The sequence below is a fragment of the Amphiprion ocellaris genome, chromosome 18 (assembly GCF_022539595.1).
Source record: "Amphiprion ocellaris isolate individual 3 ecotype Okinawa chromosome 18, ASM2253959v1, whole genome shotgun sequence".
In the NCBI taxonomy this organism is placed as follows: Eukaryota; Metazoa; Chordata; class Actinopteri; family Pomacentridae; genus Amphiprion; species Amphiprion ocellaris.
This window is the reverse complement of record NC_072783.1, coordinates 10,678,885-10,704,493: the sequence shown is the minus strand read 5'-3', so window position 1 is coordinate 10,704,493 and position 25,609 is coordinate 10,678,885. Positions and strand designations below refer to the sequence as shown.

The following is a 25,609-nucleotide window of genomic DNA, read 5'->3' as shown; positions in this document are numbered from 1 at the left end:
TCTATGAGAGATCATTTGACATGGAAATTCTGCCAAATACACAGCATGTGTGAATTGTGTGGTGAGTTTGTCAGGTGATACTGTCGCAGTAGTAGCGTAGGAAGCTGTGTTTCAGTATTTCAGCCACTGTTTCACATTTTCCATTGTCTGACAACAGAAAGAGAAAAAAGCATACAAATGAGAACTGCTTAACTGTGAAAACAGCTGTAATAAAATGTAGTATAAGTGAGCACAGAGAGCAGGAGAGAATCAAACAGACTGTAAAAACTGGCCGAGTTTAGTTTGTAATGAAAAGCCATAGTAACCCACCCAGTCTTTGCTCATTGTTTTCAAATTGGTCTTGAAGTTCCCACCATCTCTGAATGTCCCTCAGCTTTACATCTCATATAGTCAGGCATACAGTCAGAACTAATAATAATGTTTGCCACATTAGCTGCACAATGTGCTAACATGATGTTATGGTCCCTGCTCCTGTCCCTGTTCTTCTTCATCCTTCTCCCTTCTTTATCCCTCCTTGTTCCTGTCTGTCATCCATCTCTCCCTATTCTCACTCTCTCTGGTCTCTCTTCCCTATATCTCTCCCTCACTCATCCCATGTCACCTCTCTCTCCTTGTGTTGTACCTCTGGCTCCCTCTGTCTGCATCTGTTGGTCTCTGTCTTTCTGCCTGTCTCACTCTCACTCACCTGCCTGCACTCCTCTGATTACTGCTATGTGAGTCACCTGCACTGATCAGCCCATTTACCTCACCTGTCTTCAATTACACCTCCACTACCTAAACCCAGCTCAGTCACTCACTCCCTGCTGGACCATAGACTTCTGTATCCTGCGTCATCTTCCAACCGCCACAGCTTCATGGACTTAATTCTGCCCCTGTACTCCCGCTGGTTCCTGTTTAGTTCCCCACCTGGACTCACTTTCCCCCTTTTTGGATTTCCGCCTGTTTTGTTGTGTCTCAGCCTGCTGTAACTCCATCTTGTGTTCTGCCAGCCCCGGATTCCCTGGGCCTGCTTTCCTGCCCCTTCAGTCTAGGTTATTCCTGTTATTTCAGCCCATCCTCCCTGCCCAGTCATCCTCCCGTTTCTAGTCCCCCCCTTAGTTTGTATCTTTAGTTTTACATTTGTTATAAAGATTCCTTTTCCTGCCGAGACCAGTTTGTCTGTTTCTGTGCCTGCGCCTGGGTTCTCCTGTAACACATGAGGGATTTTCCTATTCTGGTGGGGACATTGCCATCAACAATAAAAGTATTCTAATGCATTTTTAGGTCCAGCCTATCTTTGCCTATCTGTGCGTGTGTGTGCTTCATTTTAGTGGGGTTTCCATGTGACCAATATAAATCTAAATCAAACGGATTAAACAATTGCTAAATAATCTCACATGGTTTTTGAATATATTGCCCCATTATATATTCTCCACATTAGATATCCTTGAATTTTACCCTTGAAATTAAGATATTGGCAAATCCCCCTGAAATGATCTGACTTCTTTCAATGAATGTTGCTCACTAGGTCCCTCATTTATAAGCTTTGATTTTCATCACATACACGTTTTATTTGGAACCATAGAAACATGTCTGTGTTAGCTATGTTGTTACTGGAACAGTTTATCTAAAACCTTCATTGGAAAACTATTTGAGCTTCATGTTACCAGTAGTTTGGGACTGTACTGAATGTCCAGTACTTCTGGACAACCAGGGACGCTCACACTAACACCCAAGGCCAGTTTAGAGTCATTAGTTAACCTCTGCATGTCTTTGGACTGCAGGAGGAAGCATCTGGTGAGAACCCTCAGAGGGACAGGGAGAACATGTAAACTCCACACAGAAATATCCCAGAACCTTCTAGCCATGAGGTGACAGTGCTAACCACGTGTTGGGGAACGACCACACATCCTCTCATGCACTTTCACTCCCTCTGTGGGGAAAGGGCTGCATGGCCTCCTTGTGTTCAGTTTTTGTATAATAAAGAATATAATTTTAAAAAACAGCAACAAGTTAAAACAGCGGCATTGTTTTCCTGGGATGTGGAACACGCCCATTATACCACCAGCCTCGCCTAACTCATTTGCACATTCAAATCAAATCACATGGATGACCACAGATGAAGTGAAAATGCATTTTTATGTCAGGTGTAAATGCAAAGCCCTGTGGATTGGATGAAAGCATCCAACTAGTCTGACTTACCGGATGCAGTCGAAGCTTGCCCTTGGCCGATAATCTCAGTCGGCATTCTCTCACCCTCCATGGGAAACAACAACAAGCTCCGGCTGCAACCTACTGCACTGAAAATGATAGTGAAAATTAAAGTTTTGAAGAGGATTTGGATTGTGCAGTCAGGCAGCTCTGCTATTTTTTTTTTTTCAATGGATTATCATTTTAATCACAGTGTTCATCTCCCTGCATGCAAATGTTCCACCAAAACTATTCCAGCTGTCACTTTTTTGACTGAACACCGAAGCTGTATCCTTTGCTACGGAGACTGTGATTGAAGCATTATGTTGAACAGAATAGACTGGCAAAGCGAGACTAGTATCCACCTATCAGATTTCTATACAGATCACATACCTGGTGTCACCTGTGACAACTCTATCCACTATTTTAAAGAGTCTTTATGAACACATATTTGACTTGTTGACAAATAGTAATAGTAACGCACACTAGATTATTAAAAGGTGTGCACAACACACAAAATTTAAACACACTGCATTCACACACACAAAAATACGTTGGCAGTACACATAAATAATCTGAATATCAAGTGTGACATAACGTTAAAGCATCCAGACTACATTGCAACAATCAATGCTGTAGCGTTTTTTTTTTAATCATTATTATTGATTTTGAAGAATGTAACTTTCAGCTTAGATCATCAGTCATGCTGTATTTATTTAAAAGAGTCTTCTGAAAGCGTCATATGCTTCGGTTTTCTCTCAAACACATACTGCTCGTCTTCAACTGGAATGGGAGCACTGCAGTGAGTGGGCGAACTAGGCTGTCCTCTGGTGAGAGAGGGGGAGGAGAGTGAGTGAGTGGGATCGAGGGGGGGGGAGAGGGAGGGAGAGAGAGGGAGGAGAGAGAGGGGGAGGAAGGGAGAGAGAGGGGGAGGGGGAGGGAGGGAGAGAGAGAGGGAGGGGGGGAGGGAGGGAGAGAGAGGGGGAAGAGAGTGAGTGAGTGGGATCGAGAGGGGGGAGGGAGGGAGAGGGGGAGGGAGAGAGAGAGAGAAAGGGGAAGAGAGATGGGGATGAGGGAGAGAGGGGGAGGGAGGGAGAGAGAGAGGGAGGGAGGGAGAGAGACAGTGGGAGAGGAAGAGAGAGAGAGAGGGAGGGTAAGAGAAGGAAGGCTGGAGGGAGGGAGAAGAGAGAGAGGGAGAGAGAAAGAAAGGGGAAGCAGGATGGGGGGGAGGGAATGAGGGAGAGAGGGAGAGAGAGACAGTGGGAGAGGAAGAGAGAAAGGGAGGGTGAGAGAAGGAGGGAGAGAGAGAGAAAGGGGAAGAGGGATGGGGATGAGGGAGAGAGAGGGAGAGAGAGACAGTGGGAGAGGAAGAGAGAGGGGGAGGGTGGGAGAAGGAGGAGTGGAGGGAGGGAGAGAGAGAGAGGGGGAGGGAATGAGGGAGAGAGACAGTGGGAGAGGAGGACAGAGAGGGAGGGTGAGAGGAGGGGTGGAGGGAGATAGAGAGGGAGAGCAGGAGGAGGTTGACTAAGATCAAGCAAAGCACTTGCTGTTAAAGGAAATTTGAGCCTGTATGTGCATGTAGCCAGAGGCATACATGTGATCGTCTCTCTGTTCTCTGAATGGATGTGACTGATAAAGACAGCGATCACTCTGTAGTCGCTGCACATTTGAAACTGTTCTTGACAACTTAGTGCCCTACACTCCAAAAATGTTTCTTTAGTCCTTTTGTATACTCTTTAGAGTCTAACGACGGTCTTATCAATGTCTAAAGTTTAGACAATAAGCCAGTCACTTTTGCAAAATTTGAACAATTACAACTTGTTCAGATTATTTAAAAAAAAAAGCCTAATCCTAAAGTGTAATTTAGTTTCTATTTCAATCTGCTGTGTTTCTCATTAATGTAGCACTTGCATGTATTTGAGTCATCCTAATTTTGCACGTTCTTTGAGGTACAGTGCAGATTTAAATGTCCTTACTTATCCATCCCATGTCCCTTCTGCAAGTCCTGCTTGTTGATTCTGTGACTTGTTTTTTATTTGGTTTTTACATACTCATCAGTATAGTCATGATGATGTCATACGCCACTTCAGTCTTCCTCTCCTGTCCTTAAGGTGTAACAGCAGAGAAGGTGTCAAAGAGACTCACTGTGACTTAAAGAGAATAGATGTCTGGATGAGTTCTAGTGGTCCTGCTGATTTAACGATGTCTGTCCTGGCCTTTGTTTGGCAGATCATCATCATTTGTCCCTTTAATGTGCACCTTGGTCCTGGGTGCTACTTGAACTGCTCCACTTTCCTCAGTTGATCCCCTTCGTCAATAACAAGACATTTACCTCTATGTACAATTATTCTCACCATAACAGTTTTATATTGGTCAGTGTAAGTAGGTTTCCTGGACATTTTCATTAGCCAAAGATGTCTTGAACCCTCCCATACATAGCAAGTCTTGTAGTGAATGTACAGAATGGAAAAAGCAGCAGGATGTGGTTGATCCTACGATTACTTAACACCAGGATAGACAGTGAAGGAGGTCGGGATGTGGGTGCATCGAAAGTGTGAGACCACGGACCACAGATCATTTTCACTGTTCAACCGTGCTGATTACACACATACGATTACTTTAATCTCAGTTACAGCAGGATTAGCTGCTGTAATATGTGAACCGAGCAGAATTTTAATTGATTATAACACTGAGATTCACTACATGCTGTGGTGCTGTTACTGTCTGACTGACTGGTAAGAAGCTTATGTTAGCCACATGATGATTACACATGATTAAGTCACACTGTGCCTCAGTGTACACAAGACTGGGCCTAAGTGAGTGAGCGAGTGAATAAATGAGCATGCATTGCTAGTTTGCCTTGTGATGTTACTGTGAGTTTATCTGTCTAAGTCAAACACCTTGTTCAAATGTACGAGTTTAAGTGAACAGTAAATTATATCTTTATCATCTCAAATGTTTAGGAAAATGTTCTCATTTTACAAAAAAGGAAACATGGGCTGCACAGTGGCTTGGTGGTTAGCACCGTCGCCTTGCAGCTAGAAGATCCCCTGGTTGTCTCTATATGTAGCCCTGTGATAGACTGGTGACCTGTCCAGAGTGTCCCCTACCTTCAGCCTAAGTCAGCTGGGAGAGACTCCAGCCCCCCATGACCCTTATGAGGATTAAGCGATGTATAGATGATGGATGAGTGGATGGATGGATGCATGGATGGATGGATGGATGGATGGAACAAAGGAAACATACTCCTGAATAATATTTGGCACGTCCCATTTTGATACTTAGCACTTTCCAGCTCAGTATCATTAAAAATTATATTAATCAATCAATGTCAGTGCAGAATGCTGTGTATTATTTACTTAACATAGCCCATTGTAAGAGTATAGAGCTTGCAGAAGTAATTTATAGATGTTTCAATTGAATGTTGAACAATGTTTTCATTGATCATAAGCCATGGTTATGTCCAGTATGTGCATCTAGCTGTCTAGCTCTGGGGCTATAAGATACTTCTACATATATTACCTAGAATAACATATAATACCTTTAAAAGCTTCCCCTAACAGGCCCTGAGTGTTTAGAATTGTCTTGGAAGATTCTTGTCGTGGGATTTTCCTCATGCAGCACAAAATGTGAAAGCATATCATCTGTCACATGCTACAGTGTCAAAACTGCAAAAAAACACCTACAGTATATACATGTACTTATTGTACGCTTAAACATTGTCAGCTTGGATAGTCTCCAGCCCTCTGTGACCCCTTTACAAGCTAAGGGAGGTATAGATAATAGATTGCTTGGATGTCCACATACACTCAGTGGCCATTTTATTAGGCAAACCTGTATAGTCTCTTGCAATCCAATGCCACAGTTGTAAAATTTACTATTATGATATCAATAAATCTAATTTTGATGCTCACATAGAAGTGTGATGTTTTACCATTGAGCTCATAGTCTGTGCTGGAGTTTTGCTAGCCCAAGTCATATTCAGGTGTGTGTCTAACACACTACATTCTATGATTAAATATGTAATGTATAGTAATCAAGGAAATCATGTACTTTAACTATGGCCTCAATGATATAGTAATGGTTATAAATCATATCATTGAATTTTCACATTTCTAACAGTGTAAATGAAACCTGAACATAATGCATTTCTTTAGCAAATAAATGTTTTGGGTTTGGTTTTGAATTATATTAGATTCCACAGGGGTAATACAGTGGTCAGTGTGTGTATGCAATACATAACCATGACACACTATAACACATGTACTGTATGTGTGTGTTCATGCACGGCAAATTGGACTGAATTCTTTCTTTTGGTGTGATTTGTTGGCATATAGAGTCAAGACATGTTGTCAGTTTTCACACTAATGGAACTATTTTTTGCATTACATAAATGATGATATTAGAAAAATGCATAAATAAATGTTGTGCACTGATGGTGAAATGATAGGGTGTGTGTATTTATGTATCATGGCCCCTCTTCACAGTAATTAGATGAGGTTCAATAGCTGCAGTTCGCTAAGCTGAGTAGGTCTGCCTGTGTTAGTGATGGAGTGTTTAAAGCCGCTGCCGACAGAGAGCAACAGAAAAATCTGTTTAACTCTGGGTTAATGAATGTGTTGATTTATGTACTATGTTTTTGTGTGTCTTTAGGATGACGAGGTGGTCCTACAGTGCTCAGCTACAATCCACAAAGAGCAGCAGAAACTCTGTCTGGCTGCTGAAGGCTTCGGAAACAGACTGTGCTTCCTTGAGTCTATCTCCAACTCCAAGGTACAGTACTGCCGTTATATACTCCTTTATGTCACATCAATAACTGAATGTCACAGACAGTTCAAGGAAAACCTCCAACCAAAGAGTGGAGAAACATAAATGATAAAAAATTTCCATGAAACACATGAGGGAAACACAGTCAATTATACTAATAAAAAGAATTTCATATCAAGGGCAGTTAGTGTTAGTTTTTGTGTGTGATTGATTAAAAAAAAAATAAGATTTTATATGCATTGCACACAAAGTGAAATATTTTTAGACTTTTTTTGTTTTAATTCTCGTGATTATGGCTTACAGCTCATGAAAATCAGAAATCAATCATCTCAAAATATTTAAATATTTAATTTTGTATTCTAGCAAATTACTATTTTAACAGTAATGATTCTATGTAGCTCTTAGTTTAATGAAGTACACACAGCCAGAATCATGGGGATTACTGCTGACTCAACAGTTGTCCAGACAATGATCTTCTATGGATAGGTACAGAAACCAGATGGAAATAAGTGGGTACAGAATGGGATCAGGTATTTATCACTTAGGTGATCATTCAGAGGTGATGAATAAGGAGTACTGGGAAAAAAAGGGGGGAAGGAAGGCTCAGAAAGGCTCTTTTTTTCCTGCATGTCCTACTGAGGGCAAGCACTTAACAATCTAGTAGTTTCATCTCTGTGGCATCATCTGGTTTGTTAGAACCACCAGTAATTCTGTTAATGAAGTTACAGCATTATTGTAGACTTCTTTTGGGATAGACTACACTGGATACCTCATACCTCAATGTCATATTTTTGCCAAAAGAAAAAGGGAGATGGGGTTTGGTTTATCTGGCCAGTAGGAAAGTAGCTTTTAGGTTACTAAAACGGAAATTGTTCCATGGAGGCAAGTGGCAGAATTTATGTTTGGTTAGGTCAGTAAGTTGGAGTTTGGAAAGACATTATTTACTCTTGATTGTTGATGTGTAAACACAAATTGTTTGTGACATTTTTATGACAGTGTGGTGAAGATGTGGACTTTAATGGTAACTAACAGGCTGGGCCCTAACACATCTTTGCATTGGCTGTTAATGGAGCCTATTCTGAACAGTGCTTGTTTAGGCACCACCTGGAAAGAGGTGCCGATGAAGACTGGGACATTAAATAAAAAGGGAATAACTGCAGTCCAACACTTGCTAGACCTGGTGGAACTCAAATAAATTACCCTGGCAAGAAGACTGGATGTCCGATTTGTTTGAGTTGTGGGACTGATGCTGGAGAAATTCAGGAAGACATTGTCAGATGAGAACAAAGTATTACTAGCAGGATGGGGTACTGGACACATAGCACCTGATGGGACTCACCCTTTCTCCAGATTGTGCGTCAGGCCACGACTTACATACTGTGAGAAGCCAGGTTCTCTGCTGGAACAGACTCATGTATTGATGCTACTGGAGTCTGTGAGTTGAAACACAACAACAGACACATGTTGAAGGAATCATTTTAAAGTCCAGCCTAATATTAAACCTGTGTGGGGCTCACTGGTGATTTACAGTGGTGTATTTTACACAGTATTGTAGCAGTGAATGCATTTGTTTTATTGAAGAATTCTATAGTTGCACACAAATGTCCTTTGTGTTCAGTATACAGTGTTCGAGACTGTTCTGAATTTTCAAAGGGGCAAATGTATCTCAGCAGAAAATTAAAAATGGGTAGAAAACGGGTGCGATCCCTTATTATTTAAAAGAGTCTAGTTAGGGCATGCATGTTTTATTAGAACACAAGTATTATGTCAAAGCTGGAGATTTTAATTTTGAAGGTGTGGGATTATCTTTTTTTTCCCTTAATGTGTCTGGAAATTACCTTTGTAAATTAATATATATTCTTTTGTTTTTGTTTCTTTTGGTTTTGAAAGAAAAAACAGAAATGGGGGAGAAATATTAACTACATATATGTAATATAATTCTTTCATGTTCCTTGTTCCTCTTCTGAACATGATTTAATCAAGTAGATTTAAAGTGTTTCTGGAGAATGTGACATGTATGTTAAAATCAAAAATTAAAAATCCCATCTAATCACGTTTGGCTACCACCGGAAATTGAATTTCTAAGGCTAAATCTCATTGGTCAATTCAAAGCCGAGTGGAGGTCATGCACCAATAAGGTGCAACTTTCTAAAACAAGAAGAAGAAGAAGAAGAAGAAGAACACGAGCGAAGGTGTCGTTTTGGCCGGGGGACGTATTTTCAGGAGCTACTGAAAAAGTAAGTTAATCAAATTCATCATTATTTGCGTTCACGAAAGCTACTAGACTTGGTATTGGTACATACATATACAAACATCCGCTACTTTTTTTTTTTTTTTTTTAAAGCTAGTTTTGCTAGCAAACACCGACACTAGCAGTTCCTAGCTAGTTTAGCTTGACCTGTCGCTGTTCACAACGGTGCTTCAGTTAACTCGCAGCCGGTGGAGAGCCGGTCTGTCCTGGTAATATCTCCAAAACCGTGTGGCTTTCATGACTGAGTCTGTTGACAGTGGCGTGAATGTGAGACACAGAGAGCGTTTGTCGGTAAGTGTTGTTAATACATCAGAATATGTGTGCGCGCGTGGAGCAAATGTGAAACTTTTAATCTTACTTAATTAAACTGCCGCGGAACAAATGACCTGTCAGTGGCAAGTTCAACTGCTGGGGGCCGCGACTGTTTACTACACAGCTGGTAAACTTGTGTTTACCAGCTTTTCTATCTGCTCTCTCCGCTGTCCATACATATAATAGACTAAGCATGTGTTGTTAACGTGGGAGACAAACTGTGCTGAATATCAGCCACTGCTCTCCATTGTGTCCAGCGCTGTGCTGTATTATAGGGAATGCTTCAAAGGGAGCTTGCACAGCGCCTCGCCTTGCAGCGAGAAGATCCCCGGTTCGCGTCCCGGTCTTCCCGGGATCTTTCTGCATGGAGTTTGCATGTTCTCCCTGTGCATGCATGCATGGGTACTTTCCGGGTACTCCGGCTTCCTCCGACAGTCCAAAAAATATGCTGAGGTTAATTGATTATTCTAAATTGCCCCTAGGTGTGAATGCGAGTGTGATTGTTCGTCTGTATATGTAGCCCTGCGACAGACTGGCGACCTGTCCAGGGTGTCCCCTGTCTTTGCCCCAAGTCAGCTGGGATAGGCTCCAGCACCCCCCACGACCCTAAAGAGGATTGAGCGGTGTATAGATGATGGATGGATGGATGCTTCAAAGGGAATGTCTGCTGCATCTTTGCTTTGTGCTTTTCTTAATTATTTATGCACTTCAAATTAATTTAGGCAGTGGACAGCTCACATCACTCATCGTAAATATTTTCTTCCATAGGTCCTTCAACCTGTTTGCACAGCCTACACATTGAAAGGTTCTGTCATGGTAAATTCTGAAATATTGCATTCATTTTGTACTGTTATTAAAGCTGTAATTCAGCATTTTTGTTTTTAAAAAAAAAAAAAAAAAAATCTTGTATATCTCCAAAAGTAATTTTCGACTTTGGTTTACAGATGGAAAATGTTGTGCAGTAAAAAAAAAAAAAATATATATATATATATATATATATACTTGCTTTACTCTGACAGACATTGTCATTCTGAACAAACCTTTGACAACATTTTTTTTTTTTTTTTTAAATGCAGTTATTCCTTATATTTACAGACTTATAAATGATTTAGGTGTGATGGCAAATTTCCATGCTGTGTTTTCAATTTTGGTAGTGCAGCAGGGCGTTTTGCTTTCATCTGAATTGTAGATTGAAGTTTCAATGATATGACTAATGTTGATCTTGATGTATGTTACAGGGTTCGGTGGTGGAAATGTAGAGTTGTAAGGGGTGTACAGAAACTTAGGTCACAGCTTTTGTATCACTACAAGTTAAAACATCCATGTTTTGGATGTAGTTTTCGTCTTCCATGTATATGCTTGCATTGCCCATCCAAATTAAAGATGTGGAATGCCTTTACTCTTCACCAAAGTAAAATCGACTCCACAAGAGTCACTCATAAAGAGGAGGCAATTTTCAGTTGCCACCTTTGTGCTTGTAGTGATTTGGGATCAGAGAGGGATTATTATTTCAAACAAGACGGTCAATTGAATGATTTCTTTTTAGGATGCATCTTTAAAATCATCATTTATTTTATACTTAAGTCACACAAAAAATGAAAACCCTGCCATCACATGTTGGCTGTCTTTGAAGGCATCGAGGTCTTGCAAGATCTGGATAACGTAGCATGAACAGTTGCTATGCTGTTCGGACTGGTATATGTCTTGAACCTCAGCTACCCAGCTGACCTCCGCTACACATTTGAGGTATTCCAAAAGATTTTCATGGAACTGGATGCAGGTAAACTTTCCAACAAAGCGTTCGTTCTCAAAGACAGGCTCCTTCAGTGAAAGGATCAGAGAGATTGCACTGCCAGTGATTAAACTACAAGACAATTCAGTTGTCTTCAGAGACGTCTGTGGTGCTGCTATACCATTTGGACAGTTACAGTGAGGGAAATAAGTATTTGATCCCCAATATATTTTCATGATTTTGGCCACATACAAAAAAACAAGCGGTCTCTAATTTTACCAGTAGTTTTAGTTTAACTGCGTCAACCAAAAAATCTAGGAAAGACACATTATCCAACAGTTCTAGATTCATTTCCACTTGATCAAGGGAAGTACGTATTTGATCGTCTTCCTACCAGCAAGAATTCTGATTCCCACAGGTTGGCTATGTGGCCAACAGGCACACATATTAGCCCATTGTGCTTTAGAAAAAAATGAGCTGAACTTGTTGCGTGTAAATGTGTGAAAGAAATCACACATTGCCTCTTCAACTTCACCACCATGGGCAAAAACAAAGACTTGCCAAATAAAAGATGTCAGACACAAGATTGTCGAGCCTTATAAGGTTGGAAAGGGCTACAAGACCATCGGAAAGCAACTTGGTAAGGAGGTGACAACAGCTGGTGCAATTTTTCACAAGTGTAAGAAAGAAAAAGCAACAATCAGTCGCCATTGATCTGGAGCTCCATGCGAGATCTCACCTCATGCAGTGTCTCTGATCATCAGAAATATCAAGGATAATCCCAGAACTACACGGGATCATCCTTATTTGATATTATTTATTAATTTATGTTTTTCTTCTTCATCTGTAAAGCCAATATGAAAATATGTTTACAATTAAACATTGGGGAAAACTTCAGAAAAGCCCTAGGTCTTATTTGTTTTGTGCCATGTGTGGTTTATTTTAGTGAAATGGTCGTATTGTTTTGTTGTTTGCATATAAAATGTAAAATGCATGTTTGATAGTTTATGTTTTTGGAATAATTGCTTTAATGCAGAATTCACATTACTTCTGCTGTGAATCCAGTTGTGTGATTTCCATGTTGTATGTGTCCCTGAATCCACTGCTGCTGGTGTATGATTTACATGCTGAATTTCAGAGGTGAATATATTTGAAAAAGAACTGACATTTATGATTTTACATTTGCCAACAAACATTTAATAATGTCTATTCTTGGATACAGCTAACTTTAACCAATCAAGTCAGATTCATACACCTAATTTTAGTACTAGGTTCATAATTAGATTGCTTTACACAAATGTAATTCGGTTAAATAATGTCAGAATTAGGATATTAGGTGGGGATAACAGTTAAAATCTGATACTTGGATGTGATGAAATTGCTTCGACACTAAACAATTTGTTGTTATGTTTGCTAGAAAATATCAAGTTGAATAGATGTGATTCTTTCAAACAGTCTAATGTGAATGAAATATTTCGCTTTCTGTTAGTTATTGTAATTATGTGGAACCTATGTACACATTAAAATAATTCAAATAACAATTTTTTCAGTGTTTGCCGATGGCTTGTTGTATATTGAATGTAGAACAATTTTATCTGGATAAATGACTATTTAAAAACGTGTTTCCCATATTTTCTTTTCTGTTTATACACGCCACCTTAGGTTTTTGTTTTTTTTTTTTTTTTGGAAGGCCACCTATTTACCCTTACCCAAACATCTATAAATAATCCAAGCCTTGTTCTTGTTTCAGAATGTGCCTCCCGATCTGTCCATCTGCACTTTTGTGTTGGAGCAGTCGCTGTCAGTACGAGCCCTTCAGGAGATGCTGGCCAACACAGAGGAGAAGGCTGATGGGGTGAGTGTGGACGCACACATGCATGCTAAAGCACATCGGCATCAAGAAAGTGGAGGTGAATGTGCAGTAGGCTCTTTGTATGTTTTCGAGCTAAGCTACTACTCTGATGGTACACGGGAAAAGTTGACACAAACAGGGAATGAATCTCATCACTCATCACGTTCTGCAGCTGTTCCTCTTTTGTGGGTTGTTTTCTCACTGGCACTAACGTCCACTTCAAAGTGGTAAAAAGGAGATGACTGATCAGTTTCCATCAGTTTATTACACGGTGTCAACACACTGGTACTTTGCTCACTATGGTGCAGAAAAGCAGCTGTTTTCAGAGCGTACTTCCAGCTACTGCCACTGATGTGATTCAGTTTGACTGTAATCAAGACGGCATCATAGTCTAAACAATATATTGACCGTTCAGATTTTACATCTCACCTGCCAAAGAAATGCTTACCACCCCTCCAAATATACAGTATGCTATGCTACTTTGGGTGAAGAGAAAGCCACCCCTTTTTCCAAATTTGATAGCTTCACTTTAGTTGAAACTATATTCAGTACCATTACAAAGTTGTAACCAGAAAACCCCCAAAACTCCACCTGTCAATAAATCACTGAACAGTTTGGGTCCAATTTCCTGACCCAGTATGGACCTTGCACACCTCTTCGCCTGGCCGGTTCCAGATTACTGGTTGTTCACAGGGTCAAAACTAAACACGGTAAAAGTCTCTTCAGCTTCTATGCTGCTCAGACATTGAACAAATTCCCAGAAGAGTTAAGATCTGTGATAATACTGACTACTTTCATATCCAAGCGACAGACCTACCAGTTTATCATTTTCAACAGTTTCCTGTAAAATCACTTGTGGTTCTTTTATTTATTTATTTTTAATTCTATGTGCTTTTGATAGTTGGTTTTAGTGTTTTTGTTGTTTTGGCACTGTGAATTTGCTTGCTTTTATTGTTGTAACCATTTAGTTCTTGTTTGCCTTTGGGTATTAAAAGTGCCATATAAATCAAGTTGTATTGTTTTGCACTTTGCAAAAATAGATTAAGGGAACCCAATTAAACAAATGAGGCAAAAATATTATACTTTGGTAAAGGAAACGAGTACCAAAACAATGACAAACAAGGGGGGAGACCCACGGTTCACCTAATTCCACTAATTTTAGTGTCCCGTCTCCTCTGTCCTCCATCCTGCTGCCCATGACCCAGAAATCAATCTTGACATGCCTGATGAAGGATGTCTCAGTTCTGTAAATGCTAGAGGAGAGAGGAGACTTGCCCTGTGGCATAAAAGGTTCTGGAATAACTGGAATATATACAAACCATGGCAGTAGCAAGACTGACTAACGTGTGTATATAATAATCGTAATTTGTCACTCTATTCATGTATTACTGTTTTGTGTGTCCCAACTCTTTTATGCTTCAAAGTAAATAAGCCTGATCAACTAAGTTATAAAAAAATATAAATGCATAACCTTTACACATTCTCATGACATTATACCATGTTGTGAACTGACAACCCTTAGTACTCTTGACGTCAAGGTCTGGAAAAGCAAATACTTGTATATGAAGCATGCAACAAACAGGATTTCTACAATTTTACAGTACTTTTACTCATGTATTATCACTTATATCCAATAAAAAGCAGCTGTTTGGGATGTTAAAAAACCTGTGATTGGTCAGATAGTTAAATAAGCGAAGAAATGTTTGATTTGTAGCACCAGGACAGGACTTGTAAGTGAGAATTGTCAGTCGTTGCCTGATCCAGTTTTAATAACTGTGGATGCTCAAATCATTATCCAGATTTTTGTTTTGTCAGGCAACCCTAGATTATCATAATTATAACATCAAATAAAGGTGGTAATAGGAAACTATAGCTACCATTTTTCTTACAGTTTGATCAATAATAGTGAATTTGTTCCTGCCTACATCTGTTCTGATGGTATTTCTGTATGTACCATTCTGTTCTTGGCTTCATCTTCATCTGTCTGTCAGACGGCCCAAGGTGGGGGTCATCGCACGCTACTGTACGGACATGCTGTCCTGCTACGACACTCCTACAGTGGAATGGTAAATAATCGCACACACGCACACTACCCAATGCAAACCAAATGCACATGGAAGACCCAACTATTCCACGATTGTTTTAAAGAACTGTCCAAGATAATGAGGGTTAGTGGATCAATGGACAGGACACAACGTTTACTCACATTAAATGTTTACAAATCTGAAACTGTTTGAGGGTTGCTATACACAAGTTTCATAGTAAATGTTCTGTAATTGACAGATCATCTGCTTAATCAAATGGATTGTTTGTCTTATTTTTAACTTCTCTGTTTAGTACCTGTGTTGCTTGTCCACCTCCCGGTCTTCCACCGACAAACTGGCTTTTGATGTGGGACTGCAGGAAGACACCACAGGTGGGTTTGATTTATTATTGGAGAGGCACTCCATTTTGATCCATGAAAAACAAAAGATCTGAAACTCAAAGAATTGCCAGACAAATAGGTGTGAAGCATGAACCGTGTCAACATCAACAACATCTTTGTAATTTGCAGAACAGTGGAAAGGGTCTGCATATATAGACATTGTATATAACATTTATCTGGTGCAAACTGTTTTTTTGTCTGCACAGTATTCACTGCTTATGTAAATATTTGCAAAAACAAGTTAAAAACTTGCAGGGAAACAATACAATATCCACCCTCTTGCTTATGTTTTGCTGACATTATCTGATGTACTGCAACCCAAATCAATTCTAGTGCAGCTTTTTGTCTTCTGAATTTGAAATTAGGTAACCTCTAAAGATTTAGCCATATTAACTTAATAACACACCATGACAAAGATACATGCAACGGTCAGCTTGGTGGTACGTTTTTCCCTAAAAAAATATTAATGCTGCTTTCATTTCACATACAGACCGTATGGATCCAAGTATGTCAGGCTGAATTTTGAAGGAAGACTCACTATAAATTGCTTGACTAAAGAATGTGATCAAGCTAATATATGATCCTGTCAGTGTGGTAGAGTGTGTGGTAATTTAGAAAGTTTTTTTGGATAACCCAACATCAGCACAGCTCATATGAAGAAAAAACAAGATCATGTGAGATATTCAATCAAATAGAGCAAACTCACACAGAAGCTTGGGCTAGCCTGACTACATTAGCACAAATCTGCCACATGGGATGGCTTCATATTGCTGCAGTTTTATAACTCAGGCTGCTCTTTGCTATGAATATCTCTTTATTGTTTGTTGAATACAGTTTTGGACTGATGTCATGATACTGCCAGGTTGTCCAACAGAGTTTCCTCTTGTCTACAGTCTCAGACTCCTGATCTGCTATTTAACCACTATAGCTCTCACTTTTTCACAAAGTCAGAACAATGTGCCGCTGCAAAGGACACTGTCTGCCGTGTTCGTGTTCTTGTTCTTGACCTGCTTCTGTGAAAATGATGCAAATAACGGTATAGTTTCAGAACAAGCAGAACAGCTGCAGGACAAATCTAGGCTACCAAAGTGGTACACACAGAGATGATTACACAAGTTTGTGTTTCATGGACACATTTTTGTTTTATCACCTGCACTGCTGTTGGCTTGCGTATTTGTGTCTGTAGGCGAAGCATGTTGGTGGACCATCCATCCAGCATCAAAGCAGCGCTCAGAGGGAGAGAAGGTTAGAGTTGGAGATGATCTCATCTTGGTCAGCGTCTCCTCTGAAAGATATCTGGTTAGTAGCAGCTGTATGTGGGAATGTGTAATAAGAGGAAGACTTAGATTTTACAGTTTCTTTCTTTCTTTCTTTCTTTCTTTCTTTTGATTGTGTTATTGTGTTATGATAATAATAAATGTTATGTTTAATGCAAATAACAAAAATCTAAACAAGCAAGTAAAATTAAAATAATAGCAAATTTGAAATGTGGAAAAATATAGCCTGGTCTGGTGAAACTCTGTTTGTGCCAAAACACATGGTAGGATCAGAGTCTTCACCAGAGCTATGAGTCCATGGACACAGTCAGCCTCGTGTCTCCAGTCCAGTCCTCTTGGTGATATGATGGTTTTTCTTTTTCCACTTTGGGCCCTTAAAACCAGTCAGTCCTTGTTTGAATGCCGCAGCCAGACTAAGCATTGTTGCTGACCAAATGGATCCATTTATGGTCACACTTTTCCATCTTCTAATGGCTACTTCCAGCAGGATGATGCGCCATATCATGAAGTAAACGTAATCTCAAACTGGTTTTATGAAAATGATGATAAGTTCAGTAAAAATCTGTAGAATATCTTTGGGATGTGGTAAAAGTGGAAATTGCCAGCATGAATGTGAAACTGGCAAACCAGCTGAAATGATGGGATACAATTATGTATTGCCCTGACAAAAAAGTAATTCTTATTACCCCATGTTTTGCTGGATTTTTGATGCATAGAATAGATACTTAAATATGTGAATGATGGTTCTCATGATGACATGATCACAGCCATCTACAGTTACCTAAATGGTCCTAATTAAATGCTTAATACTGGTAAACTTTGCTTTAACAGTTACCAAATGTAGGCTTGGTTTCCTAGTCTGCAGCTTAAATTTGTAGAGGTAATTTGTTTTGTAATAACTGAAAGCACATAGTTTATATTTCTTCAGTCAGCAAATTTAGTCATCTTTCCAGAAGACATTTAATTAATCTATAAAATCACCAAAATGCTTGATTGTTTTTTTTTGGTGACAAAGATAGATGTGCTTCAGTGTGGAACGTCATATGTGGACGTTTGTTCACAACTACACACGTACTGAATGCATTAGACCATGCAGTTGATCACGGTTGCTGCACAGGCAGCGGTTCTCTCACACTATATTTGTTTCTTTCAGTGGCTTAATACAAGACTCAGATTCAGGAACATTCTTTGTATGTATTTTCGTTTGCTGTTGGTTTGTCAGTAAATGGGTTTTCTAATGTCACTGTCACATGTATTTTCCTGCAGCATCTGTCCTATGGTAACGGCAGTCTCCATGTAGATGCGGCCTTCCAGCAGACACTGTGGAGTGTGGCTCCCATCTGTTCTGGCAGTGAAGTAGCACAAGGTACACCTGTCTCAGTTTTACAGTTTGACGTAATGCACACAGCTTAATTCACTGGATTATCTGACTGAGAGCACAACAAACTGCAGACATGGTAACATCCACACCTATCTGATGCTTTTTTAGGTCCATTTCTCTAGACAGTTACTTGCGTTGAGTTACACCATCTGTTCTATCTGTCCTTCTCCTGTCCTTTTCACCCCTCCTCTCACTGTTCCTCCCTGCCTCTCCTTTCATTCATTTTTTATCCTTTTCTGCTTTGCTGCTCTCTCGTGTGCAGGTTTTCTGGTTGGAGGGGATGTCCTGCGTCTCCTTCACGGTCACATGGACGAGTGTCTCACTGTTCCATCTGGGGAGCATGGGGACGAGCAGAGGAGGTAACGAATACTGATAATTACTGTTGGACTGTTGTATAACTTAGTGCTCTTCAGTGGTTCCTATTTGTCTGACTGAACTAGATGTCTTAATTTCTTGGTCTATGAAAATGTCTTGCAGTGTACCTCAATGGTCAGTTCTTGGCGGTCTTTTCTTTTCAGCTACATGTTTCTATTTGGCCATATAATTAGTGGACACAGCATATTACACTGGCCAGTAGCTATCTATGGTCCTGTGTGTATCCAAATGTGATCTTGCCCACATAGTCAAAAGTTAGGAAAAAAAATACTGATACTGTTTCGAACTTGTGATTGTGTTGGCAGCCTACAGTCCACTTCCAAAGTTGTCCACTCTCCAAAAGCTCTTTTTGTTGTGTTGAAGCACAAACACAGAGAGCTGTAAGGCATGTTTGTTGACTGCAGTAGTGCTCTGATGGCTCAGACTGCACACACGACCCCACTACTCGTCAAAAATCACACGCTCAAGCAAATATTCTGTATTTACTCATGTATAGATTGTAATAAAATACTTAGTGTTATGAATGTTAATTGACCTTACCTAAAGTTTTTTATATAATTTTTTTGTCAGGGATTATGCATAGGAACTTTAACTTAGAAGTGATGATAGCATCTGGCCTCATCCCAGGAGCTTTTGCGCTAACCTCAGGGCTACTTAGCACCCTAGTCACTTATTTATTAGTTCTGCAAGCCCACCCATTCCTGGATGATTCTCAATTACATCTTCCTCTTAAACCTGCTGATTCCATTAAGTATTACAGGCATAAACAACAGTTTTTCTTCTTGAAATATGGCAAAATCACACAGAAATGGTAGTATTTGGTTAAGTCTCCCTTGGCCATTCTCATCTCAACTCAGCGTTTTTGGTAGCTGTCCACAAGTGTCTGGTTGTTTCTTTGATCCCTATTCCAGACAGATTTGGTACCATTAAACTAAATTTGTTGACTGACTGACACAGACTTGTTTCATCATCACAGTCCACAGATTCTCAGTGAGGTTTAAGTCAGGACTCTGGGAGACTAGTGTAAACTCTTAATTCTGGCTTGATTGTGCCATTCTATTTACCATTTTGGATGTGTGTTTGAGTCATTGTTTTACTGGAACACCCAGCTGTATCCAAGACCCAACCTCCCTGCTGATGATTTTAGGTTATCTTGAAGAATGTAGAGGTAACCCCCCTCCTTCATTAGTTCCATTTACTTTGTATAAAGCATCAGTTCCACTGGCAGCAAAACTACCCCAGAGCAGAGCACCCCATAGATTTTTCTTCCAGAAGGCCTTTTTGTTGTCCAACTTCAGTCAAGCTTTAATGTGCCATTTCTAGAGAAAGACAGAATAGAATTTCTTTATTGCCATTGCAAATTTGCAATGAAAGTAATCATGGTTCTTCAGTCCTACTTACTGAATGAAACGCCCATGGCTATGTCAAGCACACTTGACTGTGGACACTGACTGCTGCTTTTTGGTGATTCTTGGTTGACTCTTGACAATCCTGACCAATAGTTTCTTAGCAGCAGGTGATAGTTTGTGTGTTTCCTCCTGATCATGGTAGTGACACAACTTTGCCATGCATACTTATTAAAAAATATTTACAAACTTGATTTTGGGATCTGTAGCTGCTTTGAAATGGCTGTAAGTGACTTTGAATCACTGATGAATTCAGTGATTTGCTTTTTTAGGTCTGCGCTGAGCTCCTCAGACTTTCTCCTTGTAGCATACATAGAGTATACAGCTTCTCTGGTGAGGAAATTACCATGGCCTACAGGGAGACCACGTAGCAATTCCCATTACAGACTCAGCACTGTGCTGTGGCTGAGATGATTAATAATTATAGTTTTAAGTTTCTACCAAAGGAGCCAGCCATGTAGTTAAACAATGTCTCTGACAGTGACCATATTTTCTTCCTGACTGACTGTTGGGGTTTCTTATTGTGAGAGTTATCCAGGTGCTGCCGAATTTAAGACAACCAGGTTTGCTATTTGACAGATGGGAATGTACATTGGTATTTATGGAAAAAAATACAGTATGTAATTTGATGTGTGTCATTTTTTCCCTCAGGACAGTACACTATGAGGGGGGAGCAGTGTCCAGTCATGCCAGATCCTTGTGGAGGCTGGAGACACTGCGGGTGGTGTGAGTACAACATACACATGCTGTACACATGATCACAAGAAGAAAGAAATCTGGTAATCCTAAAGAAAAAAACAAACTGAAGATTTAAAATCCAGTTTCAAATAGTGGCCACTAACTATCCTTTTATTTATTCCTGAGAGAACCAGGCTTTCATTTCGAATTTCCCCTTTTTTCAGTGCAGTATATTTGATTATATTTGTTTATATTCTGTGTCCACCTAGACAATCTTAGTAATATACTTTAAATATTAATAAAAATAGAGTTTGAAGTACAATAATTAATCAATCATAGTATATTACAGTATTATAAAGTTATAATTGTCACTACCATTTTTGCAGCACACAAACCTAAATACACAACCTGAAATACCTTACATGCATCAAAAATATTTGAACTTTATTCAACAAATGATACAGTTCATCTGTCTCAGTAAGCCATGACAGCCAGCAAGCTTGGACAATGCACTGTTCTTGGTACAGGCACAGATAAATGTAATTCAACCATTATGTATGTCATCAGTTGCACCCGTGTCTGATGATAATATCTCCCTGAATAAATGTCTTTTAACCCAGGTGACTAAAATTAAAAAAAAAAAAAGGCAGTTTTGGAAAAGTGCCTTAAACAGGCTGAAGTCTTGCTGCTGTTGCAGAGAACATCTGTTTCACTTGAAGGCACATTACTGTGCAGTGGAGCAAGCGATTGCAAACCTTCTGGCTTCCAACCTTGTGCAACTCATTTTACATTATTTTTATTGAGACCTCAACAGTACATAATACAAACTGAAATAGATTATTTGTTTGGTCATCATGTCACAACTGTGCAAACTATAAAAACAATGTTGATGTAATCTATTATCAACCATGATGTGGAGTAACATTGTTATTTCCTGGTAGTCATGTATGTTAGTCCAGTAATCACCTTTTTTTAGCTCTAGTTTGGTGTCCCCAGCTCTCCTTTAGCTGCTAAATTGTGTTCTTTAGCTATTCTTTACTTGTTTCTGTCAGCTGTTTGGTGGGCGGATGAGAGCAGAGTTTACAAGTTGTAAAACTGAAACATACCATATCCTAGTAGGCATCACTGGGGCATGCAGCTCATAACTAGTGTATTATGTTTGTATTCTTGTTACCATTCATTACCCAATAGGAACAGTCATTTGCCAGCCAGCACTCAAGTTCCAAGATAAATGAACAAAATGCATACTGTATAAAAAGTGAAAAAAAAATGATCACTTAACAAGTATGTTACAGTTTGTCATTTGCTCCATGGGTAATATAATGTAGGTTTAAAGGGACTTAAAGCTGGTATAGGCAGTATTTTTTGGCTTCACTGGGCCAAAATTCCATACTAACCTTTCACGTATTGAAATTCAAATGTTCTGAGCAGAAACTAGATGTCTGCACCTACTCCTGATTCTGAATCAGGACTTTAGAGTGTAACGAGAGATTTCAGCCATTCAAAAGTCCTTTAAGAATCGGATGAGATTGCATAAATAGCAACAAAGTCTACGGTGAAAACAAGATTTGAACCTGTAATGGACTAGATGGAGGACTTTTGTTAAAAAAGGCAAGGTTTGTGGAGCCACAAATGAATGTTGCCTTTTGTCAAAATTCATTTATCTTTTTTTTTTCATCTCAAATGTGCAACATTCATTCCACATTACAACACATTTATGTCTGGTGGGAGGGATTTGGAGCAGAAAGGACAGGGAACAGCTGCAGGAGAGGGCTGTCCATTTTCAAAATATGACATTTATATATATTTACATTTCTGTGCATTTATTTAGAATGCAGCATTCATGCTTCTGACTTGTGCCTTGTTTATGTCTAGGTGGAGTGGGAGTCATATTCGCTGGGGTCAGCCGTTCAGACTGAGACATGTTACCACAGGGAAGTATCTGAGTCTTATAGAAGACAAGTCACTGCTGCTGATGGACAAAGAGAAAGCTGATGTCAAGTCTACAGCTTTCTGTTTCAGGTCCTCCAAGGTACAGTGTCAACGACAGCCATGACACTATCTGTGAAAGCTACAATGTCATACATCATAGCGTCAGAACGGGGAAAGTTTGTGTTGTACATACAGAGACAAGTCAGAGTATTTCACAGTTTTAAACAAAGCCAAACATCATACTGCATTAAATGACCATAAAGGTCTTACAGCAGTAAAACACAAGGTCCATGTTTAAAAAATTTGGATTTTTCAAAAATATTCTGTAATGCAGCTCTGTGTGTAGAGGTAATTTATTCAGTGTTTCTCCTCCTTTTCTTTTTACTTCAGGAAAAGTTAGACCCTGGTGTGAAGAAGGAGATGGATGGGATGGGCACTCCTGACATTAAGTATGGCGACTCTGTGTGTTACATCCAACATGTTGACACCTGTCTCTGGCTGACGTACCAGACTGTAGATGCCAAGTGTGCCCGTATGGGTGGAGTACAGAGAAAGGTACCATAACCCACTGAGCCATATCTCCATCTTTTACAGCTTTTATCACCCATGTCCAGTCTTGTAGCTACAGTCCATGCTGGGGTTGCTGTACATTTTAGTTATAGTATTTAGATAGGCTGTGTGTAGGCGTTTAGAGCACATATTAGATGAATTGTACTCTGAGTGGGACAACAGTAAAACTTTGTCCAGTCAGCATCTCAACAGAAGTTAGGACAGATGAGGGGGGAGAAAAACGTTCAAAAAAACAACTTCATTTGTCTCCTGAGGGCAATTCAAGCAGGAGTTTCATAAAGAATTGAGGAATAAGGAATTTCATAGAATCATCCCAGCTGCCTTGATCCTACTGCTATTAATAAACAGGTAAGCTGGTTCTCAGCTACTATGGTCATAGCTGATGGAAAAGAGGTGACACAATTTCTAAAGGTCTTCATTATTTTCAGAAGCTGAACTATTTCAGCTAAAACATTTCCACAAAATGTTGGATAGCATTCATCCATGTTCACGCAATAAACAATTCTCCACCATTGTACTTTATTTAAAAACAGGTCAGATTTTACAAAATGGTTTGACAAGCAGCTGCTTACTCTATGAAGTGAAAATGCTTGAATTCATTTGATAATAATAAGAGGAGAGGCCAACTTTTGATTCATATTTAAGAAGAAACTTTCTCACTTCAGGCCATCATGCACCATGAGGGTCACATGGACGATGGACTGACGTTGTCTCGGTCACAACACGAGGAGAGCCGCACTGCCAGGGTCATCCGGAGTACTGTCTTTCTGTTCAACCTCTTCATCAGGTGGATCATCACACACCAACCCCATACAGTGCAGTGATCCCAAAAGAGGCATAGCAAGTGTGTTAATTAGATAGATAGATAGATAGATAGATAGATAGATAGATAGATAGATAGATAGATAGATAGATAGATAGATAGATAGATAGATAGATAGATAGATCGATCGATCGATAACTTTATTGTCTGTTCCAAGTAAAAACTGAAATTTTGGGGATTACTTTTGTCATGGCTGGTAGACAAAGTTTAACACCACATTCAAGCATTGAAAACACCCTCACATCAGAAACAGTACAATAAACAAAAACAAGTAAAGCATATAAAATAATTAAAAACACAGTACAGTCTATTTTGTGTTGTTAAGAACAGCTATTGCAGAAAGAATGAAAGATTTTTTTGTAGATGTTTTCCTGGCCAGTGGGGATCTGTAGCGTCTGCCTGATGGCAGCAGCATGAAGGAGTGGTGGAGGGGATGTGTGGAGTCCTCAGTGATGAAGGTGGCTTTCCTCATCACTGAACATCCATACAGTTTACACAGAGGGGGTTGGGCTGTTTGAGTAATTTTACTGGCCTGATTTATTATTCAGTAGAGTTTTTTTTTGTGTTTGATTGTGAGGAAGTTGAACAAGGTTGAGATGTTATAGGTGAGGATGGATTCAATGAGTGATTTATAAATGAGGGTTAAAATGTTAGCAGAGGATGAGGCAGAAGTGTGTATCAGGTTACGTAAAACACAAGCAGCAGTATAATGATCAGAAAAGTGACATTTTGCCCTTGACAGGGATTTATTAAAGAAAAAAACATTGATACACTTCTAAAACAGACGTTGCTCCTGAGGTTTCTTCCCAATAAATCCAGGCAGCTGTGTCAGACCGAGCAGGATCAAGATGACCAGTCACCTAAAATGCATTCTTGTGTGCATGTAAACAACATTTATGTCTGGCGTTAGCATGCAGTCTGTATCTGGATAACTTATCTAGTCAACAGAAAAACATATTGTTTCACCCAAAGCGCAATGGGAAGTGTAAATGCAGTCTGTACAGTGAGACAAAATTTTGCAGAAGAAATGTTAAGCCACAAGAATGGTCACCTAACTTCACAAGAAGAAGCTACAGGTCATACCAGGAACATGGGCCTGACGTTTTAGAAAATAGAGTCTTGCTCTCCTGACTTGCAATGTAGTAATGTGTACAAATAATTTGCATCTTTGACATCTTGGGTAAATGAGAAACATTTAAAGTACTGCCAATGTAGAAAGAAAATGCAGATATTTTCTATATATGAGGAGATGATTCTACACCATGTGACTGTTTATGTAAAGCAACAGGCAGCTGTTATTCAGCTGTTTATTCCAAAAAATATTTTCTAAAATAAAGGATCAGTCTTTCAACTTAAGGGTATTTGGTTAATTGATTGTCAAGCTTAGCAAAGCAGGTTCATTGTTAATATGATGAACTACACTCTGCTTAGGCTAACTGACTTTCTTTAGTGCCAGTATAAAGTATTTATGTCCTCTTTGAAAGCTTTGCCCTTTTAATGTTTGCGACATTGAACCATGGTAAATCTAATTAACCATCCTTTGATGTGGGTGGTGATCTAGCTGGTTTTGAGGGCCAGGTTGTTATTGGCTACCGACAACGCTAGACATTGTTAGACCTCTTCCCTGTAGGAAGACTCATCCCTATTGCTGATGAGGCT

General features: G+C 39.6%; 1 protein-coding gene across 1 annotated transcript in view; it reads left to right on the top strand.

Moving 5' to 3' along the window:
• ryr2a (ryanodine receptor 2a (cardiac)) overlaps positions 1 to 25,609 on the top strand; it is a 200,443-nt gene that overhangs the window by 59,859 nt on the left and 114,975 nt on the right. The window contains exons 2-12 of the mRNA XM_023264877.3: positions 6,823 to 6,942; positions 12,982 to 13,086; positions 15,075 to 15,149; positions 15,421 to 15,499; positions 16,695 to 16,807; positions 18,052 to 18,151; positions 18,429 to 18,525; positions 20,599 to 20,673; positions 22,501 to 22,657; positions 22,948 to 23,112; positions 23,793 to 23,914. Of these exons, the coding sequence (XP_023120645.2) occupies positions 6,823 to 6,942; positions 12,982 to 13,086; positions 15,075 to 15,149; positions 15,421 to 15,499; positions 16,695 to 16,807; positions 18,052 to 18,151; positions 18,429 to 18,525; positions 20,599 to 20,673; positions 22,501 to 22,657; positions 22,948 to 23,112; positions 23,793 to 23,914 (1,208 nt within the window). The remainder of the gene's footprint in view (positions 1 to 6,822; positions 6,943 to 12,981; positions 13,087 to 15,074; positions 15,150 to 15,420; positions 15,500 to 16,694; positions 16,808 to 18,051; positions 18,152 to 18,428; positions 18,526 to 20,598; positions 20,674 to 22,500; positions 22,658 to 22,947; positions 23,113 to 23,792; positions 23,915 to 25,609) is intronic.